Source organism: Amyelois transitella, chromosome 21 (genome assembly GCF_032362555.1).
Source record: "Amyelois transitella isolate CPQ chromosome 21, ilAmyTran1.1, whole genome shotgun sequence".
Classification (NCBI taxonomy): domain Eukaryota; kingdom Metazoa; phylum Arthropoda; class Insecta; order Lepidoptera; family Pyralidae; genus Amyelois; species Amyelois transitella.
The window spans coordinates 8,397,291-8,420,147 of record NC_083524.1 but is presented as its reverse complement, the minus strand read 5'-3'; the positions used below and the strand labels follow the sequence as shown (position 1 = coordinate 8,420,147).

Genomic DNA, 22,857 nt, shown 5'->3' with positions numbered 1-22,857 from the left:
GGCACTTAAGATTCTCTAGTATAACATACATAAAAAGTCTCACAACAAACCGAGAGGAGTAAATGGTTCTATTTAAATCAATTGGTACCGGGAACCACACGGCACTTAAGATACTCTAGTATAACATACAAAAAAAGTCTCACAACAAACGCCAAACAAACCGAGAGGAGTAAATGCTCCTCTCTCGTTTATTTTCAGACAGCGTGCGAGCTCGGAAGGATTGGCGTGAAATCGAAGCCATTGCCATTGTCACAAAACGTTGAATGTAGAGAGATACAGGTTTATGGAAACTATTGATATTTTTAAACCTTAAACTTTTGCGCCGTGTGGTTCCCGGCACCAATATAAAAAAGAATAGGAACACTCCATCTCATTTCCCGTGGATGTCGTAAGAGGTGACTAAGGGAAAGGTTTTTAAACTTGGGATTCCTCTTTTCGGCGATGGGCTAGCAGCCTGTCACTATTCAGAATCTCAATTCTATCTTAAAGCCAAATAGCTTAACGTGGCCCATCAGTCTTTTCAAGACTGTTGGCCCTGTTTACCCCGCAAGGGATATAAAATTTAAAAAAAAAAAAAAAATTTATACATACATAGGGTCGAATTACACTGATTGAGTTAGCCTCGCAGTAAGTTCGAGACTTGTGTTACGAGATACTAACTCAACGATACTATATTTAATAATAAATAAATACTTATATAAATAAACATCCAAGACCCAGGCCAATCAGAAAAAGTTCTCATCATGCCCCGGCCGGGATTCGAACCCGGGACCTCCAATGTCACAGACAAGCGTACTACCGCTGCGCCACAGAGGCCGTGATATAGACGTGATTGTATGTATGCACACGTTAAATATCTTACAATTTTTGAGTTGTAGAAGTCCTTTTCTCTGTACTTAACATTGTTTTAACCCATGCCATATGAAGAGTGAGTCATGATCGCTCATATCTTGGAATTGTAATGGTATGGCTGCTTTATATTACTCATATTGCACAATAGGCTTTGTACGTAGTCTAGACCTAAATTAAACTCTAAATAGCTGCTAGTCTTAATACGTACCAGTTAAGTAATTTATGCGGGCACTTTAAAGTGTGACAAAGTTATTTTATACATACATATGTTCATGTCTATATTCCTTGTGGAGAAGACAGAGCCAACAGTCTTGAAAAATCTGATTTTTATTGAAGAATTGAGATTCTAATGGGACAGGTTGCCAGCCCATAGTCTAAAAAAAGAATCCCAAGTTTGTAAGCCCCAGCACTTAGTCGCCTTTTACGACATCATGGGACAGAGATGGAGTGGTCCTTTTCTTTTTGTAATTAAACTAGCGACCCGCCCCGGCTTCGCACGGGTGCAAAATTCGGAAAAAAATTCACCAAAAAAGGTGTAATATTTATGAAGATTTAACCAAACTCATTTAAGAATAAGTACTTACATGCCCTTGAAAAGGACCCCAAAGATCTTGTGAAGTAAGTCGGAGAGCGTTTAAAACAATTAGGAAAAACCAAAAACGAATTACCAAGAGCTGTTCCAGTGTATAATTGGATCTTGGCTTAAAGGGAATTTTTGCTTAAACTCGCCTTTTGCGTAACCACCGTATTTATTAACAACTAGCTGTGCCCGCCACTTCATCCGCGTGGAATTTTGGGCATCATTGAAGCCCTCAAGGATGAATAATTTTCCCCGATATTTTTCACATTCTCCATTATTTCTTCTCTCCTAGTAGTTGCAGCGTGATGTTATATAGCCTAAAGCCTTCCTCGATAAATGGTCTATTCAACACAAAAATAATTTTTCAATTCGAACAAGTAGTTCCTGAGATTAGCGCGTTCAAACAAACAAACAAACTCTTCAGTAATTATTATAAACTTGGGATTCTTCTTTTAAGCAATGGGCTAGCAACTATCACGACTTGATTCTAATTCTATCATAAAGCCAAACAGCCGAACGTGGCCTATCTACCCCGTTAGGAATATGTGTATGTGATATCTTCCACTCGCTCACCAGATTTAATTATGAAAATGTATCATAATTACTATTAATTTAATTTCCACCCAGTTTCGAACGAAGCCATATAATTTAACATACAAATGTAAACCGGAGTGCTTCAAGGAAATTGAATCGAAATATCAAATATCCTTTGCGGATCCGATATTAATAACATTACGTGATTTAATGCATATGTGCTTAGTGCCGTGTGGTTCCCGGCACCAATACTAAAAAAGAATAGAACCACTCCATCTCTTTCCCATGGATGTCGTAAAAGGCGACTAAGGGATAGGCTTACAAACTTGGAATTCTTATTTAAGGCGATGGGACAACCAACCTACCAACCTGTCACTAGTTGAATCTCAATTATATCGTTAAGCCAAATAGCTGAACGTGGCCTATCAGTCTTTTCAAGACTATTGACTCTGTCTACCCCGCAAGGGATATAGACGTGACCATATGTATGTATGTGCAAATTAGAATGTACACCGAATACTTCTTCTTCCTCGTGGCTTTAGTCCCGGTTGCATTCTCATCACTCTGGAGAGCCCGTGGTATGCCTTTGACCATGGATCCTGGATTGGGTGAGTCAGGTTTTTTTACACGAAGCGACTCCCATCTGACTTTCGCAATATTTGCAGGTAAACCTAACCCGTATTGGATCGATCATGGTTACACACACATCCAGTTGCCTGAATGTGCAGGGTTTCCTCACGATGTTTTCCCTCACCGTAAGAGCATCTGTTAGAATTCAAACTGTACATAACTTAAAAATAGTCATTGGTACATGGCCGGGGTGGGAATCGAACCTGTGTCTTTATGCGCATCGCGCATTTAAACCGGGCATCTTACCAATTCGACCACCGACGCTTTTTAGTTTGAATCGAAATTATATATGACTATAGAAGTGGCAAGCACATTCAGTCATTGCAATCTGCTCTGATATATATAACTCCATATATAACTCCTGCAATACTGCTCTGATATAACTCCGTAAGGTATAAAGTTTGAAATTAACGAATGCCAAAATTTCTAGAACAACATTAATGACATTTGTTTTACATTAACATAAAAAAATATACAACTCTCTGTTATGGGGATTGAACCTGTAGCCTCAAGTTCAATGGTTTCTACTTTGCCAATGCGTCGAAAAGGCCGCCGTCCAAAAACATTAACAAAAACTCTGTTTACGAAACAGTTTCTTAATTTTTTTCGCAGTATCATGGTTTTTTCGTAATTTCGCTTTGTTTTGTGAGAATCGGTTCAATGCCACGTTAATTTAGGGTATGGATACACTTGGCGTCTTTCGAGCGTCGACGTCAGTGTGCATCTACCTGTATGATATGTTTGAACAGTAACTTAATAAGTCAAAGATGTCGTGGAATCACTGACACTGATAATACAGTTTTACAGATTCAACCTTCTAATGCAAATGTAAAACTAACCGGGCTTACACCCTGAATAAGCTGACCTTGTAAACTAACATTTTTGGGTTATGAATAAATGATTTATTATTTATTTATTACATCTACGCCGAACTGTGTACTGTGTTCTTAGGTCTACATTCACTTCTAACTTATTTATTTGTGCTTTTTCTCATATCTACGTATTCTCAGTTGCACCTTCTGTCCGAGAGGAGCCTGAAGTCTACCTATGATTGAAATCCTGGATTGGGTGAGTCAGGGTTTTACACGAAGCGATTCCCGTCTGACCTCCGCAACCTTTGCAGGGGAACCTGACCCGTATTGGATCGATCATGGTTGCACATCCAGTTGATTTAATGATTAGGTTTCTTCATGTTAGTTTCTTTTCTACATAAGATGGTTGTGGATAAGGATTTCTGTAGTAATTCTGTTGAGAATTTTCTATATCTTTATATTACTTACATAGGTAATATTTATTCTATCCCTTGCGGGATAGACGGAGCGCACAGTCTCGCGGACTGAAATGCCACGTTCAACTGTATGACTAAATGGTCGAATTGAGATTTAAATAGTGATAGGTTACTAGCCCATCGCCTACAACAAGAATCCCAAGTTGTGTAGTATTTCCCTTAGTCACCTTTTACGACATCCATAGGATGGGAAAGACATAGAGCGGTCCTAATCTAAAGTGATGGGAACCACACGGCGTTATTGTCTGTTAACAAACTTTTTTTTTTACTTGTGTGACCGTATTTTCAGAAAGTTCAATTAAAATGAAATTTTCGTTTTCTTTTTCAACTCTTTGGACCTATGTACAGTCAACAACACATCAACCTACCCAAATTCGCCTCCTGAAAATTAACTTGATTTGCGGTTGAATGTACCTACATTCCTGCAAACAATATTGTCTTCATTAATTTTATTATGGTAATGAAACCCAAACATTGTGGAGTCACAAATGATGTTGAATGAATGTCATAAAGTAATTTGAAAACTCAAGAGGAAGAAAAAGTTTTTGTTTTGTTTACATTATTTTGTTTGAATATTTTATAAATTTTATTAATGGTTAGCGCAAAATGTCTTAGCGAAAAAAAGCATAATGTGTACTTCTTTTCTCCTGCAGATTGTTAAAGGCGATCAAGGAAAATGCTTAAAAACTCGGCATGATTTCATCTTATAGGCAATCGGTGGTAAATCCTATTAGTAGCCCGTTAATTAACTCCAACGCTTTTTTGATACTCATTACGATATCTCTAAAACTACTAGGCCGATAAGGAAGAAATTTGATAGAAAGTAGTGACTAGAGGACGTCCGCTTAGAAAGGATTTTTTGAAATTCCCGCGGGAACAGGAATTACGGGATTTTTAGATTAAAGCGGGCGGAGCCGCGGCGTCTCTCTATTTTCCAATGTAAGAAAAGAACAAACATCACAGCCTCATCTTTCGATTATATCAAAAATTCAGCTATCATCGTCACACCTCGTTTGCCACAAAAATAATTTAAACCCAGTGCTAATTGTCGACTTTCTAGCTGTCAAATTATAACGAAATCACTAACAAAGTCTCACTTTCTAATGTACCTACTAATTACTACGTAATTCTGAAAAGGTGGCCGCAGAGGATTTGAATGTGACGCCTCTTGCTCATGAGTCGGTCCTGCGCCCGCGCATGGCACGCGTGACGCCATTTTTATCGCGCAAAAACTATCGCTGTTTCGCTTTTAATTATGACATGAAATTATGGGACAACAATAATGATGGATATATATGGATGATTTTGTATTTTGTATTTTCTCTTGTATTATGGGCCTATCAGTATAGCCTGAAATAAATGGATTTTATTTATTTATTTATTTAATAATTTTTTCCTGGGGCTGATATATGTATTATGTTTACTATCTCTCTTAGTGCATCCCAAAACCATCCCTTCCATCACTTTCGAAACCAGTTTATAAATAAGAATTTTTTTCCTTCGTAACTATAGGACGTCCTGGTGAAGGGTCAAAAGTGCCCGAAACCGCCGAGCTTGCATGAAGAGAGTTATGAATATAGATGAAGCAAAGGAAGTATGCAGGGATCGTGGCAAGTGGAAAGAGGTAGTCTCTGCCTACCCCTCCGGGAAAGAGGCGTGAGTTTATGTATGTATGTATGTATGTAACTATTTCATCAACATTCGGCACAAGAATAATAATGATTCTTATCTCGAAATTTTTTTACGATAGAAAATTATTGTTTAGACTTATGAAACATAAGGATAGTCTATTATTGTGTATTGATTTTTATTTTAATCAATTAGTTAGTCAGTCAGCCATTTTATTTTATGTTTAAGAGTAACTTTCGCCCTACACCTCCGCCCGCGTGTAATGTAACTTCGTATTACACTATAGGTATGTGTATCAGACGGAAAAACAAACACACATAAAAATATTAGTAGGTATGGATTCTTACACCAGGAAGTAAAACAATAATGTTTTCATAATAACTCCAAACATGTTTCTAACCCTGTACGTTTCATTTCAGGTCAGGACGAGGTCAGGCGTGACCATGGCAACAGGAGCTAAAACAAACCTCTAAAATCGGGTGAGTTTTCATCATTAATCAATCTACCTATTTATTTACTTGAGAACGTGCCCTTACAGTCATTTTCAGACTGTTTAGTTCTGTCTACCCCGTAAGGGATAAAGACGCCCGTATGTACTCGTACACCCGCGGCTCCGACAATTCCCGACAACTCGTAAATTTCCGTTTCCGCGGGAATTTCTGGAAATCCTCTCCTATTGTACCTAGGTTACCTATGACATCAATACAATTAAATTCAGTTCAAAATCTTTATAGCATATCATAAAGTACATCAGTTGAATTACAGTTACTGCTTATAAATAGGCAGGTACAATATGAACCTACGGCATCTACGGCATGAGATCTACTCCATACTTGAAGCATGTTGATGTCAGTCAGTAAATCAGTTTTCTCTTTTATATATACAAATCGGCTATAACATGATATTATTCATCAAATTATTTGTATCACGTGCAAAGGTTATTTTTTCTTTTATTATTATTTCGTGTTGTTTAAAGAAAATTCCATCTTAATGACCCTTACGAAGCCTCTCCAACATCGATATCTCAACAGCTTTGGGAAAGCTCTCCAATTTATTCTAATACTCTGCTGTTAAAATAAAATTATCTCAGAAATTTGTACGAAAATATAAATAATGAGGTTTGTGGCAATATGGGTCGAATGTATATTAAGTATCGTGAAAAGTATGAGTACATACATACATACATGTTATCACGTATTGGGTAGCAGACATAGCCAACATTCTTGAAAAAACTGAAAGGCCACGTTAGGCTATATAGCTAAATGGTATCGAGATTCAAATAGTGACAAGTTGCTACTACTAGCCCATCGCCTATAAGAAGAATACCAAGTTAATTAGCCTTTCCCTTAGTCGCCTTTAAGCCTATCGCCTACAAGAAGTATACCAAGTTAATTAGCCTTTCCCTTAGTCGCCTTTTAGCCCATCGCCTACAAGAAGAATACCAAGTTAATTAGCCTTTCCCTTAGTCGCCTTTAACGACATTCCCGCAAGGGATATAGGCATGATTATGTGTACCTTTTATCATAAAATTGTGCATCACCGAAGAATTTAATTTTTTAATTCACATAACCGCTTCAGACCAGGGTATCGCTCCAATAGAAATTTTCTTAAGCAAAATTCCATTTCATTTTCAATTCTATGTAACATCTCATCTGAAGGTACAGTCTCATTCATTTCTTCCTGTGCCAAATGTCTATAAAGTCGGTCAGCTAGATTTTGAGTTTATTCATTAGAAACAAAAATAAAAATATATTTCCTTTAAACATTAAATAAGCATGTATAGATATAACCTTCCTTCGATCTGGTCTGAGCTGAACCGAGAGAAATCCTCTTTCCAACATTTCAAACAGGAACATAATCCATCCACAACATTCCGAGATTAGCGCAAACATACAGACAGAGAAGAATAAAAGGTACAAAGAAAAAATTTAGTGATTAGTATGGGATCAACCTAGAAAAATTAACATTGTATGTGTGCAAAAATTGTGCTACCAACGAATTCTTTTAATCCATCAATCCATCCATCACACATTGTATTGCGATCCTTTTTACTCTGTACCTCCCTGAGTCAGCAGATAATACATCCATTGTCATCGCTGGCATTGTTTGAAATTATAAGGCTTTCACATATTGTGGTCCTTAATTGGCTAAGTTCGCTTTTTCTATTTTATTATAAGTTACTTTCTATTAGTTAAATCCTCACCTTTTTGGAAAGGGGCCTGAGATGCGCCTGATAATGATACACTTAACACTTTCCAGTCTTGTGTCTAGTGGAAGAACATTCTCTAGAAATAAATAGTGCCCTTGTACTGAATTTCCCTTTATTTTAAGTCACTATTTGAATCTCAATTCTATCATAATGCCAAACAGCTGAACGTGGCCTGTCAATCTCTTCAGGACTGTTGGCCCTGTCTACCCCGCAAGGGATATAGACGTGACCACATGTATGTATGTATGCACTTTAAAAGTAACTATGCTTACAGATTGAGTTCGTTTCTTGTAATTAGACATTACACGACACTGATGTGTTTATACCTTATGCCTCATGTACCGTCAGCACCTGTACATACAGTCCTAAATAATTTATTTGCCGACCGTACGAATTCCGAGGTCGTGGCCTGGCAATGCCATTCGTACACCTGTTTCAATACGTTGTATTACAATAGGAGAAAAATATTATTACCAATGTAACATTTTATTATATACAGAATGAAATTCCATACAAAATAATAACGAATCTATACTAATATTATAAAGCTGAAGAGTTTGTTTGAACGCGCTAATCTCAGGAACTATTGGTTCGAATTGAAAAATTGTTTTTGTGTTGAATAAACCATTTATCGAGGAAGGCTTTGGGCTATATAACATCACGCTGCAACTATTAGGAGCGAAGAAATAATGGAGAATGTGAAAAAAATCGGGGATCATTATTTTATCCTTGAGGGCTTCAATGATGCCCAAAATAAAGAAGTCGCGGGCACAGCTAGTTTAATTATAATGATAAACTACAGCTAAAAACTGGAAGTAAAGACTGTAAATATATATATATATATAATCACGTCTGTATCCCTTCAACGTCACTTCACGTTTATACCCCGCAAGGAATACAGACGTAATTATATGTATGTATGTTTATGTCTTCTTTACGAGAGTACTCGGTACAAATTAACCCATGGATGAAAAAACCGATTGCACACGAATTGTGTCATTATAATGTGTGGCTATCATTAGTGGCCGTAATGCCGAATGTATGGGAATCAGGCCAGCGGCCGTATTGATAGTTACAATGAAATTGTGCTTATACAATAGCTGTAAGCTGTAACAAATAAATCGCATCGTTTACGCATGTGCCGTGTGGTTCCCGGCACAAATAAAAAAAAGAATAGTACCACTCCATCTCTTTACCATGGATGTCGTAAAAGGCGACTAAGGGGTAGGCTTATAAACTTGGGATTCTTTTAGGCGATGGGCTAGCAACCTGTCACTATTTCAATCTCAATCCTATCTTAAAGCCAAATAGCTGAACGTGGCCTATCAGTCTTTACAAGACTGTAGGCTCTGTCTACCCCGCAAGGGATATAGACGTGATTATATGTATGTATGTATATGTTTATGCATGTCCGCACGTCATTTAAGTTTAAATTTCAATGTAAGATTAAATTTAAAAAAAACTTATAGTTTCGTTTTCATTTTCAAATGTTACAGATGAAAGATTTCCTTCACAAATGTATATTTACGTCTTTATCCCTAACGGGGTGGATAGGGTCAACAGACTTAATAAACCACTTTCAGCTCGAAATCTTGATGATAAAATTGAGATTCAAATAGTGATAGGTTTCAACTTTGATAGCCTCGGTTTTTGCAATAACTAAATTATGATACTTAATATGAAAGTTTTCCAATTATTATTTGTTTCATGTTAAAGAAGTTACTGTAGAAAATAATTATAAACGTAAATGTATTATGATATCTTTAACCAAATTCATAACGTACCTAGTCGAGTTTTCATTGAATTTCCAAATTTACTTAATATACTTATAAGTCAGACCCTACTGTCCCAAGTTCAGAACTTAGTGTCTATAAATTCTAGACATTGACCCTTATATAGCAGATCCTGCCAATCATCGCCTGGATGAAAAAGTGGAGCAAGTGAAAGAGTTTGTATATCTAGGATCAAAGTTTACATCAGATGGCAAGTATGATAGTGATATTGAAAGGAGAGTGAACGCGGGGAACATGGTGAATGGAGCTTTGCATGCCTTTATGAGCAGTCAGAAACTATCCAAAAAGGCTCGACTGGCTGTGCACAGGGGCGTGTTGGTCCCGACATTAATGTATGGGAGTGAAAGTTGGGTATGGCAAAAGAAGCATGAAAGCAGAATAAATGCAGTGGAAATGAGAGCGTTAAGGAGTATGATGGGTGTGAAATTGAGTGACAGGATAAGGAACAGCGTGATAAGGGAATGTTGTGATGTGAAAGAAGATGTAGTTACAGGAATAGAAAAGGGTATGTTAAGATGGTTCGGTCATGTGGAGAGGATGAATGAAAGCAGGTTGACTAAGCAGATATACAAGGAGAGTGTGGAGGGAAAGGTCGGAGTGGGAAGACCTAGACGAACGTATCTTGATCAAATTAAGGACGTCCTGGTAAAGGGTCAGGTCAAAAGTACCCGAAACCGCCGAGCTTGTATGAAGAGAGTTATGAATGTGGACGAAGCGAAAGAAGTATGCAGAGATCGTGGCAAGTGGAAAGAGGTAGTCTCTGCCTACCCCTCCGGGAAAGAGGCGTGATTTTATGTATGTATGTATGTATCGCCTGGATTAGTTGAAGTAAGTGGTGTTCATGATTGATAAGGGTCGGTCGGTTTAGGCTTGTTCCATCATTTGGTCAAGTACTTAGATTTCAAGTCGATGTCAAAAAGATTTAAGTTTTTCTTTGAAATAAGAATGATGACAATTTTTTGTCAAACCTTCTTTTTTTGTTTCTTCACGTGCCGTGTGGTTCCCGGCACCAATAAAAATATGGTGGTGGATGACGTAAAATGCGACTATTATTAATGTATGAATAGATGATACTCGTTTAGAGTATCAATATACATACATACCATCACTCATGTTTCCCATTGGGGTAGGCAGAGACGAATAATAAAATACGAGTGTTTAATTATAAATCTTTATAAAATCCAAAGATTCAATATCAGTCGTCGGAAATTATGGTTCGGAACGCCTTTTGTCGCGAAGGCAAAGTCACGAATAAGAGCTAGTTGAGGTCAAATCGATCGTCCTTGCAATGCTGGCACGAAGGTCAACAACCCTTCATTTGTACCTTGTAATGAATGTAGAAAAGTGTGTAATAACTAGTGTCCGACCGAAGGTCTATTTTTGGCCGAAGCCGAAGCCGAAGCCGATTAATCGGCTATCGCCACAACCTTCGGCCGAAGCCGAAGCCGAAGCCGAAGGTTTATATTCTCTCAGCACTCAGTAATTAATTTTGTTCAATATTGTCTACATCATACATAAAATCACGCCTCTTTCCCGGAGGGGTAGGCAGAGACTACCTCTTTCCACTTGCCACGATCTCTGCATATTTCCTTCGCTTCATCCACATTCATAACTCTCTTCATGCAAGCTCGGCGGTTTCGGGTACTTTTGAGCTGACCCTTTACCAGGACGTCCTTAATTTGATCAAGACACGTTCGTCTAGGTCTTCCCACTCCGACCTTTCCCTCCACACTCTCCTTGTATATCTTAGTCAACCTGTTTTCATTCATCCTCTCCACATGACCGAACCGTCTCAACATACCCTTTTCTATTCCTGTAACTACATCTTCTTTCACATCACAGCATTCCCTTATCACGCTGTTCCTTATCCGGTCGGTGTTATAACGCTCTCATTTCCACTGCATTTATTCTGCTTTCGTGCTTCTTTTGCCATACCCAACTTTCACTCCCATACATTAATGTCGGGACTAACACGCCCCTATGCACAGCCAGTCGAGCCTTTTTGGATAGTTTCTGACTGCTCATAAAGGCATGCAAAGCTCCATTCACCATGTTCCCCGCGTTCACTCTCCTTTCAATATCACTATCACACTTGCCATCTGATGTAAACTTTGATCCTAGATATACAAACTCTTTCACTAGCTCAACTTTTTCTCCTCCAATTAAAATATTACATGCTGTCATTTCTTTCTCCATTTCAAAAACCAGTGTTTTTGTTTTACTTACGTTCACTTTCATTCCTTTCTCTTTTAAAACTTCATGCATATAGTTTACCATCTCCTGTAACTCCTCCGCTGATGACGCCAGTATAACCTGATCGTCGCTCGGCATAGAGCAGACATTTGACGAGTAACTCATTCATCCTTAATCCACTTACATATTCTTTCAAATCTGTCAAACAACTATCCATAAATAGGTTGAACAGCCACGGTGACGCAACACATCCTTGCCTAACGCCTTTCTCAATCTTAAACCACTCAGTGTGCGCTCCGTTTATCCTGACTGACACAAGCACACGAATCCTCATATAAGGATTTCAGTGCTCGTATCAATAGACTGCTCACCCCATGCATAGAAAGTACTGACCACAATTAATTTCTCTCAACTCTGTCATAGGCCTTTTCCAAATCCACGAATGTGCAATAGACTTTTTGACTCTTGGCCAAAAACTTTTCGGCTATGCACCGCAAAGACCTGATCAGTACATCCCATTCCCTTTCGAAATCCCGCTTGAGCATCCCATATTTTGTCATCAGTATTGTAGTATTGTCTACAAGCTACAATTAATTAAGACGTTTTACCTGAAAAATAAAACGTGTATTAAACATACTTACCTTATTCGAAGCCTAATAATAAAGTATGAGAGTTGCCATCGCTTCCTTCCGTTTCCTATCCCTTTCTTTCTTTGTTTTGCTGTCTCTTTCGCACTATCCACCACCACCAGCAGCAAGCGCCCCTAGTTTTGCGCGCTTTGATTTTCTCATTACGTCGTTGTGCCACCAGGCAGAATTAAACTTATTAGGCTTCGAATAAGGTAAGTATGTTTAATACACGTTTTATTTTTCAGGTAAAACGTCTTAATTAAACATCTTGACCGTTATTCGAAGCCTAATAATAAAGTATGAGAGACGTGTTTGTTATCGCCTGGTGGTGGTGGATGACGTCAATGTGATTACTGAGCTGTGTAATGGTACATCAACAAAATTTAAAGTGTAGTGATGCAGTATTACTGTAAAAATATATATACATGTAATGGGGTTCAAAAATCACTCATGGATCGCTCAATAAAAATAATAATGATATTATTATATGTTATATTTTGCCAACAAAATAAATCAAACTTCAAGTATTAAATCAAACTGATTCAAACAACTGCGTCATTGTGCCAGTAGAATCAGTAGACGGTTCTAGCACCTTTCGGCAGTAAAATTTTTGAAAGGTTTTGGCTGATCTCCAATTACCTCTTTCTAAAATGCTTTCCAGAGGAGCATTATCTAACCAGCTCCTGGATGCAACTGCAGCTCTAAAGCTTCCAGCCGAAGCTTCAATGCCTGATTCGCGTAATAAATGCTTGACCCAACCAGCTATAATACATCGTGTAGCGGGTTTAGGTTTTTCTCTGGTCGATATAAATAAATTTTCACAATTAGCAATAGTTCTCCACTCACGCCCAACGTCAATCAGTCTTTTTATCCAATGGACAGGATCTAAGCTTTTATTGTTTTTTAATTACACTTTAAATGCCAACCTGACTGGCGATAATCAACAGAGTCAGTTTTCGAACCAAATATTGGCATTAAAATTATTGAATCACCGGTTATTATGCAATTATTCGAATTAATACGAAGTAAGGTTAAGTCGTGCACACGACGACCAGAACAAAGTAACAAAATAAAAGCTGTACACTTAGAAACAACATATAAATTATCTGTGTCCGAATTAATTTGCGTTAAATGACTTATTACTAAATCAATATTCCAAATAGGTGGTTTCGAGTCTTTTGGTTTAGATAAAGAGATGGACTTTAAAATGCGCTTAACAAATGGGTGTCCACTCAAGCGTTCACCTGACTCCGGATCACATAAAGTAGAAACTACGGATTTATGGCATAAAATAGTGCTGTATGAAAGACCCTCATGCTGATGTAAATACGCTAAGCAAGTTGGACCCCACTGGGCCGTGATATAGAAATATTATTTGTTTGAGCCCAATGACACCATCTGGTCCATGCCGGCTTATAAGATTTCATAGTGGATGGTCCCCAGCTTCTGAGAAGTAAAGAACGCTCCTGGTCGGACCAATCCTTTAAGTAATCACGTCACCCCCACATCTCCAAACTTCCAGGCACATCTGCGTTACCTTCGGAGGAGTTAATCCGGTCGTTGCATCTATCAGGACTTCTGAAAGATTTCTGATGGTCCATGGTGGGTCCTTGGACCTCGACTTTAGATCGGGCCTCCAAAACACCTGCTCCCATCTCGGGGCCACGATCAAGTATGTGCCTCAGCATGAATTCAGGTGCTGTAAGATTTTGGGTATCAAAAAGGGTGGAGGAAACACCCAAGCCAGTGGGTAATCCCAACTGTGGGACAGAGCGTCGTGAAATTCGGCGTGCTTGTCCTGGAAGTCCAGTGTACAATACATGGGAACTACCCGAGTGATATGGGAAGCAAACAAATGTATCGTGGGTGTCCCCCATTTTGTAAAAATTAACTGTGTGGCTCGAGGTAGAAGGTGCCACTCGGGTATAGCTTGATACCGGGATAACCGATCTGCTTCGACATTGTATAGTCCGGAGATGTGGTGTACAGTAAGGTTTATGTGATGAAAGTCTAAAAGTCTCAATATTTTGTGGGTCAAATCTAGTAACTGCTGAGACTTGGTCCCCCCTTCGTTTCGTAGATAAGAAACTGCAGTTTTGTTGTCGCACTGCAAATGAACGGCTGCGTTGCGGAGACTCTGACCATGCTCTTCTAACACTTTGAGCACAGTTAGAAGCTCTTTGAGATTGCAATGTAAGTGCTTCTCCCGGACGGTCCAAGTCCCTGACAAATAGTGATTGTCTATTTGTGCGCCCCAGGCATGGTCTGACGCATCTGTTACTATGTAATGAGACGGATGAGGAACGTGTATCCGTGAGCAATCCTCTATGTGGCTGAGTCACCAAAACATCTCCACTAAAACATCGTCCGAAAATGGAATATGGTGTGTGGTCATATTCTTTGAATGGACAATTGTGAACTTCTGCAAACGTCGGGAATTCATTCTCCCCCGTGGTATCACGAAACTGGCAAAGTTCATCATTCCCACTAAGCTTTGTAACTGCTTGAGGCTGGCAGTTTTGTTTTTGACGAGATCGTTGATCATGGCCGTCAATTTCAAACATTTCCTTTTCTGGCAGCGCTCGTCGGTGGTCCCGCGCATTCCACAATATTCCAAGATACTCTACTTCTTGGCATGGCATCAACAGTGATTTGTCGTAATACACTGTCCACCCTAAGTGATTTAGAAGGATTAATGTCTCTGATGCCTGTCTTCTCAGGGTTTGAGGGTTCTGGTTCGCTAAAAGATAATCGTGGAGATAAACCACTACCCTTATTCCACGTTCCCGAAGAATCTGGCAAACCCAATTGCTCAACGCAGCAAACGTCTTTGAAGCCGAACTCAAACCGAAGGGTAGACAGTTCATTTCCAGGAGTTGTTTTTGGTATACTAGGCGTAAAAATGGCCTGTGTGATAACGCAATTGGCAGGTGGAAGTACGCCTGGGACAAATCTATTTTTATCAACCAATCGTTTGACTGCAGGAAGTCGGGTATTTTATAAATATTTATGAGTCTGAACGGACTTGTGTAAATATAATAGTTGAGGGTCTTCAGGTTGAAGATTGGCCTCATTGTTCCATCGCTTTTGGGAACTAAGAACATACGGGAGACGAAACTTGGCGAGATCGTGGGAACCACTGATAAGACGCCTTCTGATTTCATTTTCATAATGATAACAGTCATTTCCGTCGAGGGTGGTGTAATGTGCCGGCCTTCTTTTACATTTGGTATATGAAGTGGAGGTTTTTGTAAAAAAAAAAAAAAAGGGATACGGTAACCTGAAATTATCTTCAGGATAAATTCGGAGGCACCCATTTGCTTCCACCTTGCGAGGTAATATTGTAATTGGCCGGCTTGGAAGGGACTCGGTGAGTCAACGACTTCCTGTCTTACGACCTCGCCTGTCCCGGTGGGACGAGGGAGAGTACTTCCGTGTGCGGTTTTCATTTTCTCGACGGTAGTTTGTATGCTTACCGCCTCGACCACGAAATGTCTTTTGTCCATAATTACTGCTGCCACCAGCTTTAGACGGATGAGAATGAAAATGATTCTTGTTGTCAATCTTTTTAGATGTCTGTGCAGAAGAATTCCGTTGAGCAGACGAGGATGGATCGGGTTGCGTCGCAAAAACGCGATCCTTTTCACGGGTCCAAAAAACCTTACGAACTCCGCCGGCTTTTTCCAGGACAGAAGTAAATTTTTCGTTCTCAAAAAGCGTGTTGCACGATGGCGGTATTTTCCTTAAGAGGGTTTTATGAAGAGGGTCTTTAACAGACGCCAAAATAGTTTCCCTACGCTGTTGAATAATTTCTGCTCTATGACCGCAGACCATCTGAAGAGCATCGTTACTTATTTTCGAAAAATTACCCGTCACAAAAATGTCCTAGATTTTTAAAAGTATCTCATTGTAAGATGGATTTGAATTTTCTTTAGCCCAACCCAAAAAGTCGCGCAAGTGTTTAATAAGGGCGAAGCTCAAGGAAGCAAATGCCTTGTCGGCATTAACAAAAGTACGCGAAGCATCATAACGCCTAACTTCATAATTTACCTCTAACTCTGTAAATCCTGGCGAATGACGGTAACGTTTTTGAAACACATTTGCTGTCGTAAAGAATGCGACTAACATTATCGTCGATATAGTCATTGTTATCTTGATAGACAGAGTCATATCTATTTGAATCTAACCGGTTTTTAATACCGGCCACTTCAGCAATTAATTTCTCTAACTTATGATCAGAATTACGAAAACGCTTACGTGTACTCCTGCTTGCGCCTCCCGAGCTGCTGCTACTCGAACTCGAACTCTCATACCGCTTTCTTTTTCTCGATCGCTTGGGTTTATCAACACAATTTGTATCTTCCGGCACTTCTCCATTTAATTCACTGATATTTTAAACTAAAATGCGTATAAGAGACAGAATCAATACTTCATTAATAAACTTTAATTATTTTTCTAAGAAACAAGACTCAACTGGCACTTAAATCAATTGTCTAAAATAATTTTCACTGTAATATATGTGGGGTGGCACTACGTCAGTAGGCTTCCCCGGTCAAGAACTGGATGTCGTAAAAGGAGACTAAACCTTTTGTTCAAAAGCAATCGACCATCCAAATACACTTCTTTTAATCGTTTTTAAAAGGATTTATTAATCTACCTTCAAAATAATAATTTTGCTAAAGCTCTTAACAAAAAGGGATACACATACCTGATATTTTTTCAAAAAGTATAAGTATATGAAGTAAATAAGTATATGAACAAAAAGTATAACCAACCAAATATAGCACAGGTTTCCAGGCACGTGTTAACGGGTCGGAAACAACGACGTCAATGAGAAAATCAAAGCGCGCAAAACTAGGGGCGCTTGCTGCTGGTGGTGGTGGATAGTGCGAAAGAGACAGCGAAACAAAGAAAGAAAGGGATAGGAAACGGAAGGAAGCGATGGCAACTCTCATACTTTATTATTAGGCTTCGAATAACGGTCAAGATGTTTAATATTAAAATTATTTCAAAACCTCAATATTAAAGGTTTATATATTGACTGTCTCATATAGAAGTTGATGATATATCATAGAGATGGTTGGTTTAGAGATAAATAAAAGTTTGTGATTTTGTGATTTACCTACTGGTAAAAAATAATGATTTGATTTCTTACAAAAACACTCGTTTAAATACACGTACGGACTTGTTTTGATGCATGCAATCAGCAATGTGATATTTTGACAGTGACTCCCCGCCGCCTCATGACTTTCGTAACAGTTCGTTCAATCTCGACGGTCGCTCGGACCTTCGGCGAAACCTTCGGCTTCGGTCGGGTTTTGGGCCGAAGCCGAATGTTTCGCCGAAGGTGGATTTTTTGGCCGAAGGTGGCCGAAGCCGAAGCCGAAGCCGAAGCTTCGGTCGGACATTAGTAATAACCAATCCATTCACTGAACGGGATGATATTTCTCTCGTTAAACTTTCTTAACAGTTTATGCCAAGTAATTATCACCGAAACTTAACATGTAAAGATTAATAAAAAAAATACTTCTAACATGTAAAAACTTTTAAAACATAACCTGAATGCAGGTGTATATTATCACATTAATATATTTTGTTTCCTTCTCATAAAAATTTAAATTATTTAGTTACATTAAATCTGTGGCTACATCACTAATGTCCCACAACAAACTGTCAATTATCGCGAAGAAATTCATGCGCTCAGCCAATAGCAGCAAAGAATCTAAATCGCGCAAACAAAGATTTCGCAGATTGTACTCGTAGCATAAATATAAACTCTGACTCAACATTGTCGGAGTTGCGGTTCCCCAGGCATACCTAGGCTGGCCGAAGATCTCCCCTCAGGTGGCGGTCGAGCCTGAATCATCGCTTCCGCTAAAAATCTATCATTTATAATGTTCTTTATTGACTTCAATGAAAACTCGGAATGTTCTCAATACTTCTCAATTTCAAGGGCCATGGAATACTCGTATTTTCGTGAAATTTAGAAGTATACCTCCACGGCTGCAATATTAGTAAATTGTAATCCAGACTAACGGTTTAACCCAAAAACGTTTTTTGTATTGGACAAAACATCCAATCTAATGCATTATTAAATTCCCAGAACATTTGCCAAGCACTATAAAAACTGGGAGTAAATCGTGTTCTGTCCCTTTCTCGCTTCTATCGACTTCTATACAGCTATCCTTGTCTCGCACAGCATCCGTATCGATCCAGGGTTCAACCTTGACCTCGACATGATCAGCCCTGACCTTGTACCACGAGGTAACGCAATTGCTACAGTTAGTAGTGTTTTGTGAGTTCTAGCTTTTAAATTGTTCTAATTTCTATGTAGTGATGTGAGATGCGTCATCGTGTGGTCATCGCCTAGGAGTTAGGGTTGATACAGACTACTATTTTAATGATACGAATAAGAAAGATTAATCAATTAAGGGGAAGTTTATAATGAGATTCTTCTTTTAGACTCCGAACAGCTGAACGTGGCTTTTGAGACTGCTGGCTCTGTATACCCCGTAAAATAGAAAGACGTGATATACGCATGTTTTTGGAGTACGCTTGCAGATTCGTTCGCGTGAATTGAAAAATTCCGTTTGTCTCAGTTCTCACATGAATTTTGGGAAATCCTCACATCCCAACCCAAGTCCCAGCGGTTTGGGCTGTGCGATGATATATATGTCAGTCAGTTAGTCAATCAATAAATTTTTCATCCATGTTGAGAAAAATGTATTATTTTTTTAGAAATGGGATGACTAATGATTCATCCAATCACTCTTCACGCTCTTATCCTTACTCTTCAACTAATAACTAAAATAGACATACAAATGTTTCGTCTAACCCTGATGCAGCGGGGGTTATTAACCCGTCCAGTTAATTTTAACCCTTCTAAATAGGAGCTTGCGATGTTGACAAATATCGGGTACTAATATAGGTACCAGTTTTGTTTAACAGACGGAAATGAGTTATGGGGTATTAACCGACTGCGGTCATCAAAAAGGAGGGTTATTGGTTTTTATTGCGACAGTTTTAATAGTAAAATAAGAACATACATACATATGTTCACGTCTATATCGCTTGCGGGGTAGACAGAGCCAACAGTCTTGAAAAGACTGAATGGCCGCGTTCAGCTATTTGGCTTAATGATAGAATCGAAAGAGATGGAGTGGTCCTATTCTTTTTTGTATTGGTGCCGGGAGCCACACGGCATTTCTTACAATACTTTGTTAATTGAGTTATGTCATTGGTATGCTCAGTGTTTTAAACCGAATTTCTTTTTCAACGTTTATAAATATCCTTGCGGGAAGTATAGTGGAGAGTAAGAGAATATACTAAATTCACTAAAGAAGACAGAAGTAGAACAGAGAGAAATAATCAAATGAAAAGCGTTATATTATTGGAAATCAAATTAAAAATATTTAACAATAAAAATCTGATATATATTTTTCTCACCGAAACAAGTGCAACATTTGCTATGGCATATGTATGCCAGCTGGCTTTGCCTGTTAATATTTATATAAAGAAGGTTGCCTACAATACTTATTTATTTGATAATTTATGCATACATAAGTATGTTTGCCGTGTGGTTTCCGGCATCAATAGAAAAAAGAATAGGACCACTCCATCTCTTTCCCATGGATGTCGTAAAGGCGACTAAGGGGTAGGCTTATAAACTTGGGATTCTTCTTTGAGGCGATGGGCTAGCAACCTGTCACTATTTGAATCTCAATTCTATCTTAAAGCCAAACAGCTGAACGTGGCCTATTAGTCTTTACTTAAAGACTGTTGGCTCTGTCTACCCCGCAAGGGATATAGACGTGATTATATGTATGTATGTATGTATAAGTATGTACATGTTATCACCGTTATATCCGTGTGGAGACCGGAAAAGGAGATACTTTTACTACTTTACACGCGGCCGGAGCCGTGGGCGGAAGCTAGTCCTACTAATATTATAAATGCGAAAGTTTGTGAGTATGTCAGGATGAAGTATGGATGTTTGTTACTCTTTCACGTAGAAACTACTGAACCGATTACGATGAAATTTGGTATGTGGGTAGCTGAAGACCCAAAATAACACATAGGCCACTTTTTGATCCCAGAGTTCCCGCGGGATTAATAGGGTTTCCATGCGGACGAAGTCGCGGGCGGCCTCTAGTATTTAATATGTGGAACTTACATATCTTCGCCATTTTTATTTATATCATAAACTTTTCACGCAATTTCATTACCAAAGAAAATATTCTTGCCAGGCAGACTTATAAAAGGTCAAAGTTAATTAAGTTGGTGCCCATTAATTTATTAGATGCTTCATTCCAACCTTCCAGTTTCGGGCCCATTATTGCCTTAATTAATAGGGAAATATGAATCCAGTCCGAAATTTATGAATAACAATAATACTGTGAGAAATAAGGCACGTTTAGGCAACTGTGTGTGTTGCTGGTCCATCACCTTAAAGAAGAATCTCAAGTTTAAAAACCTATCCTTTAGTCGCCTTTTACGACATCCATGGGAATGGGGTTGGGATTCTTCTTTTAGGCGATGGGCTAGCAACCTGTCGCTATTTGAATCTCAATTCTATCTTAAAGCCAAATAGCTGAACGTGGCCTATCAGTCTTTATAAGGCTCTGTCTTCCCCGCAAGGGTTAAAGACGTGACTATATGTACGTATGGGAACGAGAGCAATGGAATTTACGATTGTTTTTTTTTAATTTCAGCGCTCGTGCGCGTGCACATGTCGGGCGGCGGCGCGGGCCTGATGTCGTGCGTGCGCGAGGGCTCGCTGGAGCCGCCCTACAGACCGCCGCATGCGCAGACGCACACAAATGGTCAGTATTCGATTCTCCAGCTTTATTGGCGCCATTATCTTTGTCATCATAAGTTTCATGACTGTATAATCGTCATTAATTGGTATAGGTTAACAAATTTGGGATTCTCTTTTAGGCGATAGGCTAGCAACCTGTCATACATATAGTCACGTCTATATCCCTTGTGAGGTAAACAGAGCCAACAGTCTTGAAAAGACTGATAGGCCACGTTCAGCTGTTTGGCTTGATAATAGAATTAAGATTCAAATAGTGACAGGTTGCTAGCCCATAAACTATAAAAGGATCCCAAGTTTATTAGCCTACCCTTTAGTCGCCTTTTACGACATCCATGGGAAAGAGATGGAGTGGTCCTATTCTTTTTTGTATTGGTGCCGGGAACCACACGGCATTATCTTTGCCATCATTAGTTTCATGACTGTGTAGTCGTCATTAATTGGTATAGGCTAACAAATTTGGGATTCTTTTTTAGGCGATAGGCTAGCAACCTGTACTACATGAATATACTACACTATGTATATGAAACTCAATTCCATCATTAAGCCAAATAGCTGAACGTGGCCGATCAGTCTTTAGTGAATTTAGTATATTCCCTTACTCTCCACTATACTTACCGCAAGGATATTTATAAACGTTGAAAAAGAAATTCGGTTTAAAACACTGAACATACCAATGACATAACTCAATTAACAAAGTATTGTAAGAAATGCCGTGTGGCTCCCGGCACCAATACAAAAAAGAATAGGACCACTCCATCTCTTTCGATTCTATCATTAAGCCAAATAGCAGCATTCAGTCTTTTCAAGACTGTTGGCTCTGTCTACCCCACAAGGGATATAGACGTGACCATATGTATGTATGTAAATGATGATGCGAGCGTATGCGTAACACGTAATAAGTAGTCATAGATAACATCGATCTGATAGAACTTCCAACTTTAATTTCCAGGAGAGGGTCGCCGAGGCGGGTTCCTGCGAGGTCTCCGGCGCATGTTCAAGCGTCGAGGCAGCGGCGCAAGAGTGGACGCCTCGCCTGACCCCAAGAGCAGTTCCACCAGCGAGCTACTGGACGCCGAGAGGCATGCTAGAAGAAAGTAAATATCGATTAAACTCTTCTAGTTTTGGTTTTGTAAGTCTGTGGTGACATCACTAATGTCACACACCAACTGTGAACCACGGCGAAGAATGTGACGCGCTCAGCTAATAGCAGCGAAGAGTCTAAATCGCGCAAGCAAAGATTTCACGGATTTGAGCATAAATACAAACTCCTACTCGATAAAGCCAAACAGCTGAACGTGGCCTATCAGTCTCTTCAAGACTGTTGGCTCTGTTTACCCCGCAAGAGATATAGACGTGATTATATGTATGTAATGTTCGACTCAATATCGTTGGAGCCGTGGTTCCCCAGGCATCACACCTAGCCTGGCGGAAGATCTTCCCTTTGTTGCGGTCTAGCCCGAATCATCGCTCCCGTTTCAAATCTATTTACGGAAGGAATAAATAAGGCCTACGTTTGCTCATACTTGTGATTCCCCTAAGATACATGTCTTGTCTTCTTTATCTGGTTCTGTTTTTTCGATTCTTGTGGAGAGAGGCTTGATGATATATGGCATATACCTGATCAAAGTTCTTAAACAGGTTCCCCTGGTCTATTCTTTGGGAGCGGTTACATGACAATCGCTTTGTGCACAAACTTATAACA

The 22,857-nt window shown here is 39.1% G+C and overlaps 1 protein-coding gene across 2 annotated transcripts in view; it reads left to right on the top strand.

Annotated features, from left to right (window-relative positions):
- LOC106138879 (uncharacterized) overlaps nt 1–22,857 on the top strand; it is a 98,373-nt gene that overhangs the window by 36,903 nt on the left and 38,613 nt on the right. For both annotated transcript variants that reach the window (XM_060950439.1, XM_060950440.1), the window contains 3 exons: nt 5,933–5,992; nt 21,049–21,159; nt 22,105–22,249. In XM_060950439.1, the coding sequence (XP_060806422.1) occupies nt 21,066–21,159; nt 22,105–22,249 (239 nt within the window). In that variant the 5' untranslated portion in view covers nt 5,933–5,992; nt 21,049–21,065. The remainder of the gene's footprint in view (nt 1–5,932; nt 5,993–21,048; nt 21,160–22,104; nt 22,250–22,857) is intronic.